The following is a 19,109-nucleotide window of genomic DNA, read 5'->3' on the forward strand; positions in this document are numbered from 1 at the left end:
TTTGTATTAAATGCAAATTAGAAGGATATTGGTAGGTATTTTGGGCAATTGAGAAAGGAAGGTCAAAGAATTAGGAGTGCTAATTCTTTTGTTTAAATAAATACTTTTTTCCTTCTGTGTCTCCAGTTTGATAAGAGTTCAACAGAGATGGAAGAATTTTTAATGATGAAGCAACAGCTCCAAGAGAAGGAGGAACTCATTAGTACTCTGAAAGCCCAGCTCAGTCAGACGCAGGCAGAGCAAGCAGCTCAGGTAGGTTGGAAGGTACCTCATGAGCATTAGAATAAAGAATCATGAAAGTCTAATGGTGACAAGCCAATTCAGACAGTCATTTTTTAAAACCTCAGTATATAAAAGTATAGTAGCTAGAATGTTGTAGTAGAAATTAGAAGCGTATAGTAGTAGACGAAATTAGAAGTGTCATTTACCTTGATGAATTTGCCATAGCCTGTTTTATGGCTGTTTCTTAGTTATACGAGCCTGAAAGTTGGTTTTAATAGCACACAGAACTTCAGTCTCTTGGGAATGGACTCACATTGTTTGAACGAGACTGGTAGATAAACCAAAAGAAATACAAATGATTATGTCCATTCTTTCCCTATAGTAAAACCTTAATAGGAAGTTAAATTATAATCAGAAGATTACTTAGTGGGCATATAATGAGAAAGTGGTATAGGTTATGTGATTCAGTGTTATATGGCACTAATATGTAATATTCCTCATATTTATTTCTGATACCAGGATCAGACAGTTTGAACTGGCATTCTCAACTCCTTCTGTCTGTTTTTCTAAATTTCTACTTTGACCACCCACCTCTGCATTTTTCCTTTGAGAAAGTTTTTGACTTATGAAACTTTTTTTCCTGTGAAGTATCTTTGCATGATAGTTAGTCTTTTCCATTGAGTGTTTTTCATTTTTTGGTAACTTATGGTATTAATGATGTTTTCTGTCCATGGATGGCCTGCTGCTGTGTATACAGTTAAATAGTGTATCTTGAAATCCTTACTTTTATCTGTTAGCTTTTATTGTATCCTTTTTATGTACAAGAACTATATACAATGTATGATAGAGAAATACAAAATGTGATTTTTACGAGTGGCTTAAAACATGGAAAGCCAAGAATATAAATATATTGATAGGTCCATCATAATGCAAGCCATTCAGAATAAGTGAATAGTAAGCATCAACACAAATGTAAAGTATTTTAAGAGGTCAAAGAGGTTACCATGAGTGTGACAACCAAGGAAGGTACATGGAAAACTTAGGATTTAGGCAAAACTGTGATGGATAGCTAATAATCTCAATAAGATGGTTGAACGTATTCCATTTGTGGGAAATGGTCTGAGCAAAATCACAGAGAGAAAAATGAATATGGTACATTTATAGGAAAGGATGTGTAGATGCATTTGGCTAATGAAGGACACCAGTGCCTATACATTTGCAACACAGGATTTCAAATTCATAGTAATGTTAGAATTCAGAGAATCAAAAAAATTATGAGATTTTTTCCTACCTAGAAGGAGAGCCGTTCAAGATGTCACAAATTGAGAAATTAGCAATAGTTGAAGGACCAATACAAAATGGGCAAGTTAAGATCAGGTGAGCATGCTCAATTACAGATCTTAAAGGAAGTAAATAAGCAGGCATTCATCTGCAGACATCCACATCCTCAAAACAAAACAAAACTAAAACACTGGAACTAAATAGCTCACAGTCAACTTACTTCCATTTTATTCTGTTAAGAGCCAGTTACAAGTGAGGATGATCTAGAAACTAGCAAGTAATGACAGCTGAAAATAACTGCCTGGGGAGGTGGTGTGGATTTGGAAATACATGAAGTTCTTTGGTAGAAGCAGTTCTTTGAAGACTAGCTAACATTCTTGATGAATATGGATGCAGAAATTCTCAGTAAAACCCTACCAAAACGAATCCAACAATACATTAAGAAAAATCATTCACCACAATCAAATGGGATTTATTCCAGTTGTAGAGAATTTTGAGTAAAAGATCTTTTAGTTTGAAGTTTGCCTTACAGGGCATGACAATTTCACTTGAATGTGTGTGCTATTAACATGCCTAGGACTTTGCAGAAATAATTTCACTTTGTAGTTTTAATATTCTAATCTCTGCAGAACTTTTGAAAAATATACCTCTTGTATATTTAAGCATTTCTAATAACATGCAAATATAATTTTTAATCAGAATTTATATTTGGGCTGATTTCTGAGTTTGATAATAGGATTTCTCTTACATTGGGAAGTTACTGTCAGGCATACCTATCTCTCTTCCAGCATTCTCATCCTTGACATTAAAAATTTGATTAAAATCTATTGCCTATCAGTTCTTAGTGTTCGTCTTGGAAGAATAGGGTGTGAGTTTTGTTTGTGCAATATTCGGGGAGTGTAACGTGTATAGTTTCTTTGGTGTGTGTCTTTAGTTGAGTTCCATGCAGCAGGTGGTCCGAGAGAAAGATGCCCGCTTTGAAACACAAGTTCGTCTTCATGAAGATGAGCTTCTTCAGTTAGTAACCCAGGCAGATGTGGAAACAGAGATGCAACAGGTGTGTTGCTAAAACTTAGTAGAATGACTGTCATTTGGTTAACATTTAAAATGATCACGGCCACTTTTCTACCCTTACATACTGCTCTCCACTTGGTCTTAGTGTGCCCCTTAATTGGCTTCTTTTTGGTGATCTTGTCATCTGTTGCATATTAATATTTATTTTTTCTTGTCATTACCTTGCCTTTTATGCCTCTAACCAGGTTGTTGGTACTCAAAAGCTGGCTTTAATTGGCAAATGTACGTGGTAGTCGGAAATCAGTTTCTCTTCAGTTTGCCAATTGTAGCTTCATTAAACACCTGATCCAAAGCTCAAATCAATGAAGCTAGTTTTAAACTTCCAAAAAATTAAAGGAAAAGGAGTGATTTTGAAACATAAAGTCTTTTATTAAATTGATTATTCTTAAAAAAATAATTGAGTATATTTTGGAAATTGGCTTCATTGTTTTTATCATCTACTAACTCCAAGGTATTTATTTTTATGTGTGTGTAGTGTAGTGTGGTAACCAAAAGTGCTCTAGTGGTATTTCATGGTTGATCCATTTAATTGTTTTTGAGTGAAAACTTCTTCCATATTCTAAGTAATCCTTCAGAATACACTTTTTGAACTGGAATATTAATGTATACATGTATTATTGACTTATTTATCCAACAAATGTTTATCGAGTGCATGTCCTATGCATGAAAACTAGAAGAGAAGGTTCTTGCCTGCATAGAATGTCTTTGTTGGTGAGTGAGATATACTTGCACTTATGTTACTGAGGTGTAGGACATTGACTCTCTAGTTTTAAAAGTGGTTGTATCATTTTCTCGAATAGTTAAAAAGACTCCCTAATTCAGGGGCTTGCTTGTGTCTCAGTTTAGCTATTGTCACTATACTGGAGAAGTCATTTTTGGAGATTCTTTTTTTTGCTGCTGGATGGGGAGCATGGCATGCTGGTGTCCCACTCTTTAATCTGCCATCCTCAACATTCAGAACTCTTAAATACACAAATCTACATGATCTTTTGAAAGGTAAACAGATAACGGTGCTCATTGGTTTAGCACACTGTATCTAAAACATTTCCTTCTCAGAAATTAAAGGTGCTGCAGAGGAAGCTTGAAGAGCATGAAGAAGCCTTATTGGGCCGTGCTCAGGTCGTGGGCTTGCTGCAACAGGAGTTGACTACTGCTGAACAGAAAAACCAGGTACTGCCTTGTGATCTTTACTGCCTGCCTTGGGAGTGGAGTATTCATTTTCACCTTGTTTTTATTTATTTATTTATTTATTTTGGGGGGTTGGGAAGGGGCAGAGGGGAAGAGAGAGAGAGAATCTTTTTTTTTTTCCAGTGTTACAAAATTAATTTTTTATGCACCACGCTCAGTGCTCCATGCAATACATGCTCTCCTTAATACCCACTGCCAGGCTCACCCATCCCCCCACCCCACTGCCCTCCAAAACCCTCAGTATATTTCTTAGAGTCCACAGTCTCTCATTGTTTGTCTCCCCCTCCTACTTCCCCCAACTCACTTCTCCTCTCCTTCTCCCAATGTCCTCCATGTTATTCCTTATACTCCACAAGTAAGTGAAACCATATGATACTTGACTCTTTCTGCTTGACTTATTTCACTCAGCTTAATCTCTTCCAGTCTCATCCATGTTGATACAAAAGTTGGGTATTCATCCTTTCTGATAGAGGCATAATACTCCATTGTATATATGGACCATATCTTCTTTATCCATTCGTCCATTGAAGGGCATCTTGGTTCTTTCCATGGTTTGGCAACTATGGCCATTGCTGCTATGAACATTGGGGTACAGATGGCCCTTCTTTTCACTACATCTGTATCTTTGGGGTAAATACCCAGTAGTGCAATTGTAGGGTCATAGGGAAGCTCTATTTTTCATTTTTTTAAAAGATTTTATTTATTTATTTGACAGACAAAGTGGCTGCGCCAACTTGCATTCCTACCAACAGTGTAAGAGGGTTCCCCTTTCTCCACATTCTCTCCAACACTTGTTGTTTACCGTCTTGTTAATTTTGGCCATTCTAACTGGTGTCAGGTGGTATCTCAATGTGGTTTTGATTTGAATCTCCCTGATGGCTAATGATGAACATTTTTTCATGTGCGTGTTACCCTTTGTATGTCTTCTTTGGAGAAGTGTCTGTTCATGTCTTCTGTCCATTTTTTGACGTGGTTATCTGTTTTGTGTGTGCTGAGTTTGAGGAGTTCTTTATAGATCTTGTATATCAGCCATTTGTCTGTAGTGTTATTTGTGATTATCTTCTCCCATTCCGTGGGTTGCCTCTTTGTTTTGTTGACTGTTTCCTTTGCTGTGCAGAAGCTTTTGATTTTGATGAAATCCCACAAGTTCATTTTCTCTTTTGTTTTCTTTGCCTTTGGAGACATATTTTGAAAGAAGTTGCTGTGTCCAATGTCAAAGAGGTTACTGCCTATGTTCTGCTCTAGGATTTTGATAGATTCCTGCCTTACAGTGAGGTCTTTTATCCAGTTCTATTTATCTTTGTGTATGGTGTAAGAGAATGGTCGAGTTTCATTCTTCTATACATAGCTTTCCAATTTTCCCAGCACCATTTATTGAAGAGACTGTCTTTTTTCCACTGTATATTTTTTCCTGCTTTGTCGAAGATTATTTGACCATAGAGTTGAGGATCCATATCTGGGCTCTCTACTCTGTTCCACTGGTCTATGTGTTTGTTTTTGTGCCAGTACCATGCTGTCTTGGTGATCACAGCTTTGCAGTAAAGCTTGAAATCAGGCAATGTGATGCCCCCAGTTTTGTTTTTCTTTTTCAGCATTTCCTTAGCAACTCAGGGTATCTTCTGGTACCATATAAATTTTAGGATTGTTTGTTCCAGCTCTTTAAAAAATGCCAGTGGAATTTTGATTGGGATGGCATTGAAAGTATAGATTGCTCTAGGCAGTATAGATATTTTAACAATGTTTATTCTTCTGATCCATGAGCATGGAATGCTCTTCCATCTTTTTATGTCTTTTTCAATTTCTTTTTTTTTTTTAAATATTTTATTTATTTATTTGTCAGAGAGAGAGAGCGAGAGAGCGAGCACAGGCAGGCAGAGGCAGAGGGAGAAGCAGGCTCCCCACTGAGCAAGGAGCCCTATGTGGGGCTCGATCCCAGGACGCCGGGATCATGACCTGAGCCAAAGGCAGCTGCTTAACCAACTGAGCCACCCAGGCGTCCCTCTTTTTCAATTTCTTTCATGAGTGTTCTCTAGTTCCTCGAGTACAGATCCTTTACCTCTTTGGTTAAGTTTATTCCCAGGTATGTTATGATTCTTGGTGCTATAGTAAATGGAATCGATTCTCTAATTCCCCTTTCTGTATTTTCATTGTTAGTGTATAAGATAGCAACTGATTTCTGGACATTGATTTCGTATCCTGCCACATTACTAAATTGCAGTATGAGTTCCAGTAGTTTGGGGGTGGAGTCCTTTAGGTTTTTCATATAAAGTATCATGTCATCTGCGAAGAGAGAGAGTTTGATTTCTTCTTTGCCAATTTGAATACCTTTTATTTCTTTTTGTTGTGTGATTGCTGTTGCTAGGACTTCTAGTACTATGTTGAACAACAGTGGCGAGAGTGGACATCCTTGTCATGGTACTGATCTCAAAGGGAAGGCTGTCAGCTTTTCCCCATTGAGAATGATATTCACTGTGGGTTTTTCATAGAGATTTAATGAAGTTGAGGCATGTTTCCTCTATCCCTATACTTTGAAGCATTTTAATCAGGAACAGATGCTGTATCTTGTCAAATGCTTTTTCTGCATCAATTGAGAGGACCATGTGGTTCTTCTCTCTTCTCTTATTGATTTATTCTATCACATTGATTGATTTATGAATGTTGAACCACCCTTATATCCCATGGATGAATCCCACCTGGTCATGGTGGACAATCTTTTTAATGTACTGTTGAATTCTGTTAGCTAAGATCTTGTCGAGAATCTTGGCATCCATATTTATCAGGGATATTGGTCTGAAATTCTCCTTTTTGGTGGGGTCTTTGCCTGGTTCTGGGATCAGGGTAATGCTGACTTCATAAAAAGAGTCTGGAAGTTTTCCTTCTGTTTCTATTTTTGAAACACCTTCAGGAGAATAGGCATTATTTCTTCTTTGAACGCTTGGTAGAATTCTCCAGGGAATCCGTCAGGTCCTGGGCTCTTGTTTTTTGGCAGGTTTTTGATCACTGCTTCAATCTAGTTACTAGATATTGGTCTATTCAGGTTGTCAATTTCTTCCTGATTCAGTTTTGGAAGTTTATAGTTTTCCAGGAATGCACCCATTTCGTCTAGGTTGCTTAACTTACTGGTGTATAACCGTTGATGAGAATTTCTGATGATTGTTTCTATTTCCTTGGTGTTAGTTGTGATCTCTCCCTTTTCACTCATACTTTTATTAATTTGGGTCCTCTCTCTTTTCTTTTGGATTAGTTTAGCCAATGGTTTATTGATCTTAATGATCTTTCAAAAAACCAGCTTCTAGTTTCGTTGATATGTTCTACTGTATCTCTAGTTTCTTTCTCATTGATGTCTGCTCTAATCTTGATTAGTTGGCTTCTTGTTTGTGGTGTTGGCTTAATTTGTTGTTGGTTCTCCTGTTCTTTAAGGTGTAAAGAAAGCTGGTGTCTTCAGGATTTTTCCATTTTTTTGAGGGAGGCTTGGATGGCTATGTATTTCCCCGTTAGGACCGCCTTTGCCATATCCCATAGGTTTTAGACTGAAGTGTCTTCATTCTCATTGGTTTCCATGAATGGTTTAAGTTCTTTGATTTCCTGGTTGATCCAAACCATCTTAAGCAGGGTGATCTTTAGCTTCCAAGTGTTTGAATTCCTTTTAAACCTTCTTGTGGTTAAGTTCCAGTTTCAAAGCATTGTGGTCTGAGAATATACAGGGAATAATCTCAATCTTTTGATACCGGTTGAGCTCTGATTTGTGACCTAGCATGTGGTCTATTCTGGAGAAAATTCCAGGTGTACTTGAGAAGAATGAGTATTCTGTTGTTTTAGGGTGGAATGTTCTATATATATCTATGAGGTCCATCTGGTCCAATGTGTCATTCAATGCTCTTGTTTCTTTATTGATTTTCTGCTTCGATGATCTGTCTATTACTGAGAGACGTGTTAAGATCTCCTACTATTAATGTATTCATATCAATATGACTCTTTATCTTGATTAATAGTTTTCTTATGTAGTGGGCTGCTCCTGTATTGGGGACATAAATATTTACAATTGTTAGATCTTCTTGGTGGATAGACACTTTAAGAATGATGTAGTGTCCTTCTTTATCTCTGACTATAGTTTTTAGTTTAAAATTTAATTTATCTGATATGAGAGTCACTACCCCAGCTTTCTTTTGAGGCCCATTGGTATGAAAGATGCTTCTCCATCCCTTCACTTTCAGTTTGGATGTATCCTTAGGTCCCAGATGGGTCTCTTATAGACAAATATGGACGGGTCCTGTTTTATCCAGTCTGCAACCCTGAGCTATTTTATGGGAGCATTTAGGCCATTTATGTTGAGAGTGATGATTGAAAGATATGTTTTTACTGACATCATGTTGCCTGTGAAGTCCTTGTTTCTATAGATTGTCTCTGTAAATTTCTGTTCTATGACACTCTTGGGTTCTTTCTTCTTTTATAGAACCCGGTTACTATTTCTTGTAGTGCCAGCTTGGTGGTCACATACTCTTTTAAACCCTGCTGGTCTTGGAAGCTCTTTATCTCTCCATCCATTTTGAATGTCAGCCTTGCTGAATAAAGTATGCTTGGCTGCATGTTCTTCTAATTAAGTGCCCTGAATATGTCTTGCCAGCCTTTTCTGGCTTGCCAGGTTTCTGTGGACAGGTCTGATGTTATTCTGATGGGCCTTCCTCTGTATGTAAGGAATCTCTTCCCCCATTTGCTCTCAAAAGCTCTTGTCTAAAATTATGATTCGTCAGTCTTACAATCAAGTGCCTCAAGGTCTTTCTAGATTCGTTGATCTTTGGGGGTGTTCTTTCTACCCCTAGGACACAAACACAAAAATTCCCCAGATTGGAAAAATTTTCATGGAGAATTTGTTAAACTATATCTTCTAGTCTTCTTTCTTTCTCCGCCCCCTCAGGGATACCAGTAATTTTGATGTTGGAACGTTTCATGGCATCATTTATTTTCCTAATTCTGTTTTCATGACTTCTAAGCTGTTTGTTCCAGGCCTCCTCCTGATCCTTTTTCTCTATCAGTTTGTCCTCTAGATCATTCATTCTATCTTCTGCCTCAGTTACCCTAGCTATTAGAGTATTTAGATTAGATTGGATCTCATTGCTAGCATTTTTTTTTAATTAGTAGTGTTTTATTTTTTTTCCTGGGTGTTGGATACATTGATGTTTGTTATACTGTTTTAAAATTTTTAAATTTTTTTATTAACATATAATGTATGATTAGCCCCAGGGGTACAGCTCTGTGAATCGCCAGGTTTATACACTTCACAGCACTCACCATAGCACATACCCTCCCTAATGTCCATAACACAACCACCCTCTCCCTACCCCCCCCCCCCCGGAAACTCTCAGTTTGTTTTGTGAGATTAAGAATCTCTTATGGTTTGTCTCCCTCCCAATCCCATCTTGTTTCATTTATTCTTTTCCTACCCCCCAAATCCTCCACATTACATCTCCACATCCTTATATCAGGGAGATCGTATGATAGTTGTCTTTCTCTGATTAACTTATTTCACTCAGCATAATACCCTCTAGTTCCATCCACGTCTTCACAAATGGCAAGATTTCATTTCTTTTGATGGCTGCATAGTATTCCATTGTATGTATTTACCACATCTTCTTTATCCCTTCATCTGTCGATGCACATCTAGGTTCTTTCCATAGTTTGGCTATTGTGGACGTTGCTGCTATAAACATTCAGGTGCACGTGCCCCTTTGGATCACTACGTTTGTATCTTTAGGGTAAATACCCAGTAGTGCAATTGCTGGGTCGTAGGGTGGCTCTATTTTCAACTTTTTGAGGAAACTCCACACTGTTTTCCAGAGTGGTTGCACCTGCTTTCATTCTCACCAACAGTGTAGGAGGGTTCCCCTTTCTCTGCATCCTCGCCAACATCTGTCATTGCCTGACTTGTTAATTTTAGCCATTCTGACTGGTGTGAGGTGATATCTCAGTGTGGTTTTGATTTGTATTTCCCTGATGCCGAGTGATGTGGAGCACTTTTTCATGTGTCTGTTGGCCATCTGGATGTCTTCTTTGCAGAAATGTCTGTTCATGTCCTCTTCCCATTTCTTGATTGGATTATTTGTTCTCTGGGTGTTGAGTTTGATAAGCTCTTTATAGATTTTGGATACTAGCCATTTATCTGATATGTCGTTTGCAAATATCTTCTCCCATTCTGTCAGTTGTCTTTTGGTTTTGTTAACTGTTTCCTTTGCTGTGCAAAAGCTTTTGATCTTGATGAGGTCCCAGTAGTTCATTTTTGCCCTGTTTCCCTTGTCTTCGGCAATGTTCCTAGGAAGAAGTTGTTGCGGCTGAGGTCGAAGAGGTTGCTGTCTGTGTTCTCCTCAAGGATTTTGATGGGTTCCTTTCTCACATTAAGGTCTTTCATCCATTTTGAGTCTATTTTCATGTGTGGTGTAAGGAAATGGGCCAGTTTCATTTTTCTGCATGTGGCTGTCCAATTTTCCCAACAGCATTTGTTGAAGAGACTGTCTTTTTTCCTTTGGACATTCTTTCCTGCTTTGTCAAAGATTAGTTGACCATAGAGTTCAGGGTCTATTTCTGGGCTCTCTATTCTGTTCCATTGATTTATGTTTCTGTTTTTGTGCCAGTACCATGCTGACTTGATGATGACAGCTTTGTAATAGATCTTGAAGTCTGGAATTGTGATGCCACCAACTTTGACTTTCTTTTTCATTATCCTCTGGCTATTCGAGGTCTTTTCTGGTTCCACATAAATTTTAGGATTATTTGTTCCATTTCTTTGAAAAAAATGGATGGTATTTTGATAGGGATTGCATTAAACATGTAGATTGCTTTAGGTAGCATAGACATTTTCACAATATTTGTCCTTCCAATCCATCAGCATGGAATATTTTTCCATTTCTTTGTGTCTTCCTCAATTTCTTTCATGAGTACTTTATAGTTTTCTGAGTATAGATTCTTTGCCTCTTTGGTTAGGTTTATTCCTAGGTATCTTATGGTTTTGGGTGCAATTATAAATGGGATTGACTCCTTAATTTCTCTTTCTTCTGTCTTGGTGTTGGTGTATAGAAATGCAACTGATTTCTGTGCATTGATTTTATATCCTGACACTTTACTGAATTTCTGTATAAGTTTTAGCAGATTTGGAGTGGAGTCTTTTGGGTTTTCCACAAACAGTATCATATCATCTGCAAAGAGTGATAGTTTGACTTCTTCTTTGCCGATTCGGATGCTTTAATTTCTTTTTGTTGTCTGATTGCTGAGGCTAGGACTTCTAGTACTATGTTGAATAGCAGTGGTGATAGTGGACATCCCTGCCATGTTCCTGACCTTAGCAGAAAAGCTCTCAGTTTTTCTCCATTGAGAATGATATTAACGGTGGGTTTTTCATAGATGGCTTTGATGATACTGAGGTATGTGCCCTCTATCCCTACACTGTGAAGATTTTTCGATCAGGAAGGGACGCTGTACTTTGTCAAATGCTTTCTCAGCATCTATTGAGAGTATCATATGGTTCTTGTTCTTTCTTTTATTAATGTATTGTATCACATTGATTGATTTGCGGATGTTGAACCAACCTTGCAGCCCTGGAATAAATCCCACTTGGTCGTGGTGAATAATCCTTTTAGTGTACTGTTGGATCCTATTGGGTAGTATTTTGGTGAGAATTTTTGCATCTGTATTCATCAAGGATATTGGTTTGTAATTCTCTTTTTTGATGGGATCCTTGTCTGGTTTTGGGATCAAGGTAATGCTGGCCTCATAAAATCAGTTTGGAAGTTTTCCTTCCATTTCAATTTTTGGAACAGTTCAGGAGAATAGGTATGTATTCTTCTTTAAATGTTTGGTAGAATTCCCCTGGGAAGCCGTCTGGCCCTGGGCTCTTGTTTGTTTGGAGATTTTTGATGACTGTTTCAATCTCATTACTGGTTATGGGTCTGTTCAGGTTTTCTATTTCTTCCTGGTTCAGTTGTGATAGTTTATATGTCTCTAGGAATGCATCCATTTCTTCCAGATTGTCAAATTTCCTGGCGTATTGTTGCTTATAATATATTCTTTTAATTGTTTGTATTTCTTTGGTGTTGGTTGTGATCTCTCCTCTTTCATTCATGATTTTATTCATTTGGGTCCTTTCTCTTTTCTTTTTGATAAGTCTGGCCAGGGGTTTATCAATCTTATTAAGTCTTTCAAAGAACCAGCTCCTAGTTTCGTTGATTTGTTCTGTTGGTTTTTTTTCTTTCAATTTCCTTGATTTTTGCTCTGATCCTTACTATTTCTCTTCTTCTGCTGGGTTTAGGATTTCTTTGTTGTTCTTTCTCCAGCTCCTTTAGGGGTAGGGTTAGGTTGTATATTTGAGACCTTTCTTGTTTCTTGAGAAAGGCTTGTATTGCTGTATATTTTCCTCTCAGGACTCCCTTTGCTGTGTCCCACAGATTTTGAACCAGTTTGTTTTCATTTTCATTTGTTTCCATGAATTTTTTCAATTCTTCTTTAATTTCCTGGTTGACCCATTCATTCTTTAGAAGGATGCTCTTTAGTTCCATGTATTTGGGTTCTTTCCAACTTTCCTCTTTAGTTCTAGCTTGAGAGCATTATTTTCTGAAAATATGCAGGGAATCATCCCAGTCTTTTGATACTGGTTGAGACCTGATTTATGACCCAGGATGTGATCTATTCTGGAGAATGTTCCCATGTGCACTAGAGAAGAATGTGTATTCTGTTGCATTGGGATGGAATGTTCTAAGTATATCTGTGATGTCCATCTGGTCCACTGTGTCATTTAAGGCCTTTATTTCCTTGTTGGTCTTTTGTTTGGATAATCTGTCCATTTCAGTGAGGGGAGTGTTAAAGTCCCCTGCTATTACTGTATTATTGTCGATGTGTTTCTTTGATTTTGTTATTAATTTGTTTATATAGTTGGCTGCTCCCATGTTAGGGGCATAGACATTTAAAATTGTTAGGTCTTTTTGTTGGGCAGACCCTTTGAGTATGACATGGTGTCCTTCCTCATCTCTTATTATAGTCTTTGGCTTAAAATCTAATTTATCTGATATAAGGATTGCTACCCAGCTTTCTTTTGATGTCCATTAGCATGGTAAATTGTTTTCCACCCCGTCACTTTAAATCTGGAGGTGTCTTTGGGTCTGAAATGAGTTTCTTGTAGACAGCATATTGATGGTTGTTTTTTTTTTTTTTTAATCCATTCTGATACCCTGTGTCTTTTGATTGTGGCGTTTAGCCTATTTACATTCAGGGTAACTATTGACAGACATGAATTTAGTGCTATTGTATTGCCTGTAAGGTGACTGTTACTGTTTATTGTTTCTGTTCCTTTCTGGTCTACTACTTTTAGGCTCTCTCTTTGCTTAGAGAACCCTTTCAATATTTCCTGTAGAGCTGGTTTGGTGTTTACAAATTCTTTTAGTTTTTGTTTGTCCTGGAAGCTTTTTATCTCTCCTTCTATGTTCAGTGATAGCCTAGCTGGATATAGTATTCTTGGCTGCATGTTTTTCTCGTTTAGTGCTCTGAATATATCATGCCAGTTCTTTCTGGCCTGCCAAGTCTCTGTGGATAAGTGTGCTGCCAATCTAATATTTTTACTGTTGTATGTTACAGACTTCCTGTCCCGGGCTGCTTTCAGGATTTTCTGTTTGTCCCTAAGACTTGTAAATTTTACTATTAGATGACAGGGTGTGGATCTATTCTTATTGATTTGGAGGGGGGTTCTCTGTGCCTCCTGCAATTTGATGCTTGTTCCCTTTGCCATATTACGGAAATTCTCTACAATAATTCTCTCCAGTATACCTTCTGCTCCTCCTCTCTCTTTCTTCTTCTTCTGGAATCCCAATTATTCTAATGTTGTTTCATCTTATGGTATCACTTATCTCTCGAATTCTCCCCTTGTGGTCCAGTAGTTGTTTGTCTCTCTTTTGCTCAGCTTCTTTATTCTCTGTCATTTGGTCTTCTATATCACTAATTCTCTCTTCTGCCTCATTTTTCCTAGCAATAAGAGCCTCCATTTTTGTTTGCACCTCATTAATAGCTTTTTTGATTTTGGCTTTGTTTGGTTTTAGTTCTTTTATTTCTCCAGAAAGGGCTTTTCTTTCTCCAGACAGTATTTCTCTAATATCTTCCATGCCTTTTTTGAGCCCAGCTAGCAGCTTGAGAATCGTCATTCTGAACTCTAGATCTGATATATTACCAATGTCTGTATTTATTAGGTCCCTAGCCTTCGATACTTCCTCTTGTTCTTTTTTTTGTGGTGAGTTTTTCTGCCTTGTGATTTTATCCAGGTAAGAATATATGAAGGAGCAAATAAAATACTAAAAGGGTGGCAAAGACCCCAGGAAAATGTACTTTAACCAAATCAGAAGAGACCCCAAATTGTGGGGGGGAGAAAGGGGTAAAAAGAAGTTCAAGAAAAAAAAAATTAAAAAAGGAAAAAATATAAAAAAGAATATATATATATATGTATATATTAGACTGGTGAATAGAACAGGGTCACCCATTTAATTTGGGGAGTATTTTGGTCTCTTAGATGAAGCTTCCTCCCAAAATTTTAAAGAATGAAAAACATGTGTAAGGGTAAAGACAATGAGGGGATGGAATATGGCTATAAAGATGAAAATTAAAAAAAAAATTTTTCTAAAAAGATGTTGATAAGATAAATTGGTTGGGAGAATAAAGAAAAAGAGTGTACAGAATTTGCTCAGGCTGGAGACTAGAACAAAGCTGTGTGCTAGATTGAGGGTATATTTTGATCTATTAGAAGAAGTTGTATCCCAAAGTTTTTTAGAAGAAAAAACCCTATGTGTGTACAAAAAATAAAGTTAGATAAAACGAAGGACAAAATATAATTATAAAAAAAATTATAAAATATAATAATGAAGGTTCAAAAAAGTTGTTTTTTTTTATGAAAGGTATTGTTAGGATAAACTAGTTTAAAAACTTTAAAAGAGGAAAGGGTAAAAGTTATGAAAAATTTTTAGCAGAAGAAAAATATAAAATTTAAAAAAAATTAATTAACTTTGTAAGACTAAAGAATCATGGGGAGAAAGCCATGAATTCCATGCTTTGCTTTCTCCTCCTCTGGATTCTGCTGTTCTCCTTGGTAAGTGAACTTGGTCTTGGCTGGATTTCTTACTGATCTTCTGGGGGAGGGGCCTGTTGTTGTGATTCTCAAATGTCTTTGCCCAAGGCGGAATTGCACCACCCTTACCATAGGCCAGGCTAATTAATCTGCTTGGGTTCGCTTTCGGGAGCTTTTGTTCCCTGAACGCTTTCGCTTTCCATAGAGCTCTGGAAGACAGGAATGAAAATGGCAGCCTCCCAATCTCCAGTCTGGAGGAGCTGAGTGCTCGGGGCCCCATTCCTCAGTGCGCCCTCAGAGAAAAGCACTCAGTCACTCCCATCTCCCTGGCCTCTGGCCTCCGGCTGCGCTCCCAGCTCACTCAGCCTGTGACCAAGCATCTCTGTCTCTGGCACGCAACGCCGCCTGGAATCTCCAAACCCCTCAGATCCCTATGCTCTTCTGGGGTCCCTGCTCACAGAGCAGTGGCCTGTGCCATGGATCACAATTTAAGGTAACCCCGAGTTGAGAGTTCACTCCTTGGCTCTCGTCTCTGTAGTCAGCTTCCCCACTCTAATACCTGTGAGCTCTGCGACACTCAGACATTCCCAATCCTTCTGTGACCCCACGGGACCTGAGGCCACACTGTCCCCACATGGGCTTAACCCCAGCTTAGCCTCTGGAGCGATGTCCCTCAGTGGAGCAGACTTCTAAAAGTTCTGATTTTGTGCTCTGTTGCTCCGCCGCTTGCTGGGAGCCGGCCCCTCCCCCCACGGTCGCTTTGGATTCACTTCTCCGCCAATCCTACCTTTCAGAAAGTGGTCGATTTTCTGTTTCTAGAATTGCTGCTCTTCTTCTCTTTGATCTCCTGTTGGATTTGTAGGTGTTCAGAGTGGTTTGATAACTATCTAGCTGATCTCCTGCTACCTGATGTCGTCTCAACCTGCTACTTCTCCACCATCTTGACTCCTCCTCCTCATTGATATCATTTTTAACTTCTTCTCTAAGTAGCTTTCATTTCTGCCCTTAGCAATTCCATGTTGTCACTAACAGTTTTCTCCAACCTGGCCATTGCCTTGATAATTGTTACCCTAAATTCCCATTCTGACATACTGTTTATGTCCATATCCAGTAGTTCTGATGGAGAGGGCACAGTCTCTGAATTTTTCCTCTGTTGGGTGTTCCTTCTCCTAGTCATCTTGGTGAGATGTAGTTGAGGGGATGTGTAGCTGAATATATCAGCTGTGATCCAGGCAAGGTGCACCCTAGAACGCTTCTCAGCAATCGGAAGTCATCACCAAAAAGAAAGAAAAAAGAAAAAAAGAGAGAGACAGAAAAAAAAAAAAAAAGAGAAGGCCCAGCTAGAATGGGCCCCAGAGGTAAGATTTATAAGGTATACAAACAAAAACAGACAAACGAAAAGACCAACAAAAGTAAATGACAAGAAAAAAAAAAAGAATCCAGACAAAATGAACTCCAAGGATCAGATTTATATACTACCAGAACAAAAGCAAATACACAGAAATACTGACAGAAAACAAAGATGGGAGGGTGGTTATAAATCCTCAATGTGGGCAAGGAAGGTTATTTTGATTTCCTCCTGAGTGTATCTTGATATCTTTGTTAAAGGGCTCAACTTTCCAGAGATAAAGGGAGAGTAAAACTGGTTTATATATAGGAGTAGTATTGATTAGGGAAAGAGGATTACCTTGAAGCTTACATCTATATGTATATTAAAAAAAATAGAACAGAAAAAGAAAACAGAGGTATATGTATGAAAAAAGGTCAAGTTAAAAGGTTGTTATAGTATATGTTATACTAAACCTCTATTGTAATGGTAAGTAGGTTAAAAAAAAGAGGACAAGAATAGTGAGAACAAATTAAAAATAAAAGTTGTTTCTATGAAATATATAGGTTTTTGGCGCAATACTGGGAGCTTAATATATTGTTCCCCCCATATTGGCGTTTTACAGTTTTATGGGGACCCTGTGGTGGTTGTCCTCTTGTTCTTTTGGCTGACTTTCTGGGCGAGGGGACTGCTGCGTTGTTTTTCAGTCAGTCCTGCTTGGGTTGAGTCCTCCTGCCCCCTGTCAAGGGGCTGGGCTCTGTGGAAACCAGTTTTTCAGGCTTTTGTTCTCTGGAGGTTTTTTTTTTTTTTTTTTCTTTGGTGGCTTTTTGCGGGCTTTTTGGAGGTTTGTTAGAAAGCAAACTGCACCCAGACCTCCATCTCAGAGAGAAGCCTCCGTCTGCTCCCCTCTGGGTGGTCCAGAACACACAGACTCCTCTGCAAACTCCGCTGAGCTGTGCAGCCTCCCACAGGCAGAGCACGTCCCCAAACACTGTCTCAGGGGTTTCCTGAAGTGCCCACTTGTCTCTGTACCCCGGTGCCCCTAAAACCGTGAGCGATATTGGTCCAGGGAGCCCGCTTCTGGTGGCTGCCTTCACTGGGACTACTGTCTGGGGTCCAGACCTCAGGTTGCCACCGCAGGAGATCACAATGAGTTCCTTCAGGCCCTGGCTGGGAGAGTCCAGACCATTGTCTGGTCCTAGAGACCACTGGCTAGCGCCTGCATGGAGCTTTCTCGGCCATTGGCAGGGAGTGGGTCAGATCCCAGTTGCACAGTGCGCAAAAATTCTAGGGAGCACAGGCTGGCGTTGTCACCAGACTCCCTCATGTGGGGGCAGGAGTGTGCCCAGCTGAACTGTGGTGCAAGCCCTGCAACCCCACGGCCTCCACTGCACTCTCTCTGGCATGGATGGTTGCTGGCGGTGACTGTTCTGGGACCATGGGCTTAGGCCTGTGCCCGTGACTGCCCGAATCTACCAGTTGCCCCTTAAGATCTTTTACTCTTTTTGAGTGCTTTTAAGTCAGTGCTGGTCCCCAGTCATAGGACACTTTTATATTGGGGTATAACTTTCAAATGGGTTGCTTCTGGTGGCTCCCTCCCCTTCTGTATATCCTCTGATATCAGTCCAATCGTTCCCACTCTGCTTTACTTCTCCACTGGTGTCTTCTGCCCCGCAGAGATCCAGAAGTGTATAATCCTACATCTCAGGCTGCTTTCATGGGTGTTCAGAGTGTTCTAGTAGATAATTAGTTTATTTTAGGGGACCGGTTGAAATGGGGTCTCCTACTTCTCCGTCATCTTGCCCCCTCCAGAGATAGAGAGAATCTTAAGTAGTCTCCACACCCAGGGCAGAGTTTGACATGGGGCTTGATCTCACACCTCTGAGATCATGAACTGAGCCAAAACCAAGAGTCTGATTGAGCCACCCAGGTGCCTCCCACCCCCCATTTCTACTGTAGTTCCCAGGCAGCATATGTAAAATCACGTCTTCTGAGAATTGATGCCATTTATTCATCCTTTCAACAAATATTCCCTGCTTAAGTGGATAAGTGGATAAGTGATAAGCAAAACAGATATCGTTCCTTCCCTGACAAAGCTTCTATTTCACATCTTTCATTGTGACTGTTTTTCTTTGTGCTTGATTTCTAGTTTCTCTAGAATGTCATACTGTCCTCCTCTAGTGAGTTTTCCTTCCTGTCATTTTGCTTCTTTGCTATCTTGAATGGTTCTTGTGCTTTATGTACTATCCCTTGTTTGTTTTTGTTGATTCTCTGTTGGCGTGAAGTAATGCACCATGCAATATTCCCCAAATCTAAAGTGATTAGACACTGATACTCTAAAATCTTAAGCTCAAGTATCCCATCCCAGGCTGTATCCCATCCTGTCATTCCCTTTCTCTGTCCGTCTTGACCTTCATTCTCATTAAGGTCCCTGGATCCTTTCACGTTGTCCTTTGGTATGTTAGTTCTTTCTTGGCCTCTCTCCTTTTCCCGTCTGCTGCTGCCTCATGTTTGACCATTTGGACTAGTCTTTTATCAGCCCTTGGATTCCCTGTGTTTTTGTCTCATCACATCCAAGTAGCCAAGTACTAACATGGAATTGGTGCTACAGCCCCCATTCTCTGCTTGTTCATCTGGGCACTGCATGCTGCTGGAGAAGGGCAGTCATACCCTTGATTTTCAACTCTCTTTGAGGAATTTCTTTCATAGAAACATTTTCCCATATCTCCCATCCTAATAAAACCTATATCCTGATCCCAAGGCCCTTCTTTAGCTGTCATCAGACAGTTGGGTTCAAATTGTGCCTCTTACTAGATAGTTACTATATAAATAGTTATAGCTATGTGACTTTTGGCAAACTTCCCTTTTCTCTGCTCCTGTTAATACTTATAAGTATCTTTCTCAAGGCCTCTACGATTTTTGAATTAT

The 19,109-nt window shown here is 39.1% G+C and overlaps 1 protein-coding gene across 1 annotated transcript in view; it reads left to right on the top strand.

The window, feature by feature from the left end:
* The window catches only part of GOLGB1 (golgin B1), a 98,631-nt gene that overhangs the window by 23,285 nt on the left and 56,237 nt on the right, over positions 1 to 19,109 (top strand). Inside the window, exons 6-8 of the mRNA XM_080819093.1 lie at positions 127 to 252; positions 2,438 to 2,560; positions 3,634 to 3,747. Of these exons, the coding sequence (XP_080675219.1) occupies positions 127 to 252; positions 2,438 to 2,560; positions 3,634 to 3,747 (363 nt within the window). The remainder of the gene's footprint in view (positions 1 to 126; positions 253 to 2,437; positions 2,561 to 3,633; positions 3,748 to 19,109) is intronic.

This window comes from Martes martes (genome assembly GCF_963455335.1).
Source record: "Martes martes genome assembly, chromosome: 1".
Lineage (NCBI taxonomy): Eukaryota > Metazoa > Chordata > Mammalia > Carnivora > Mustelidae > Martes > Martes martes.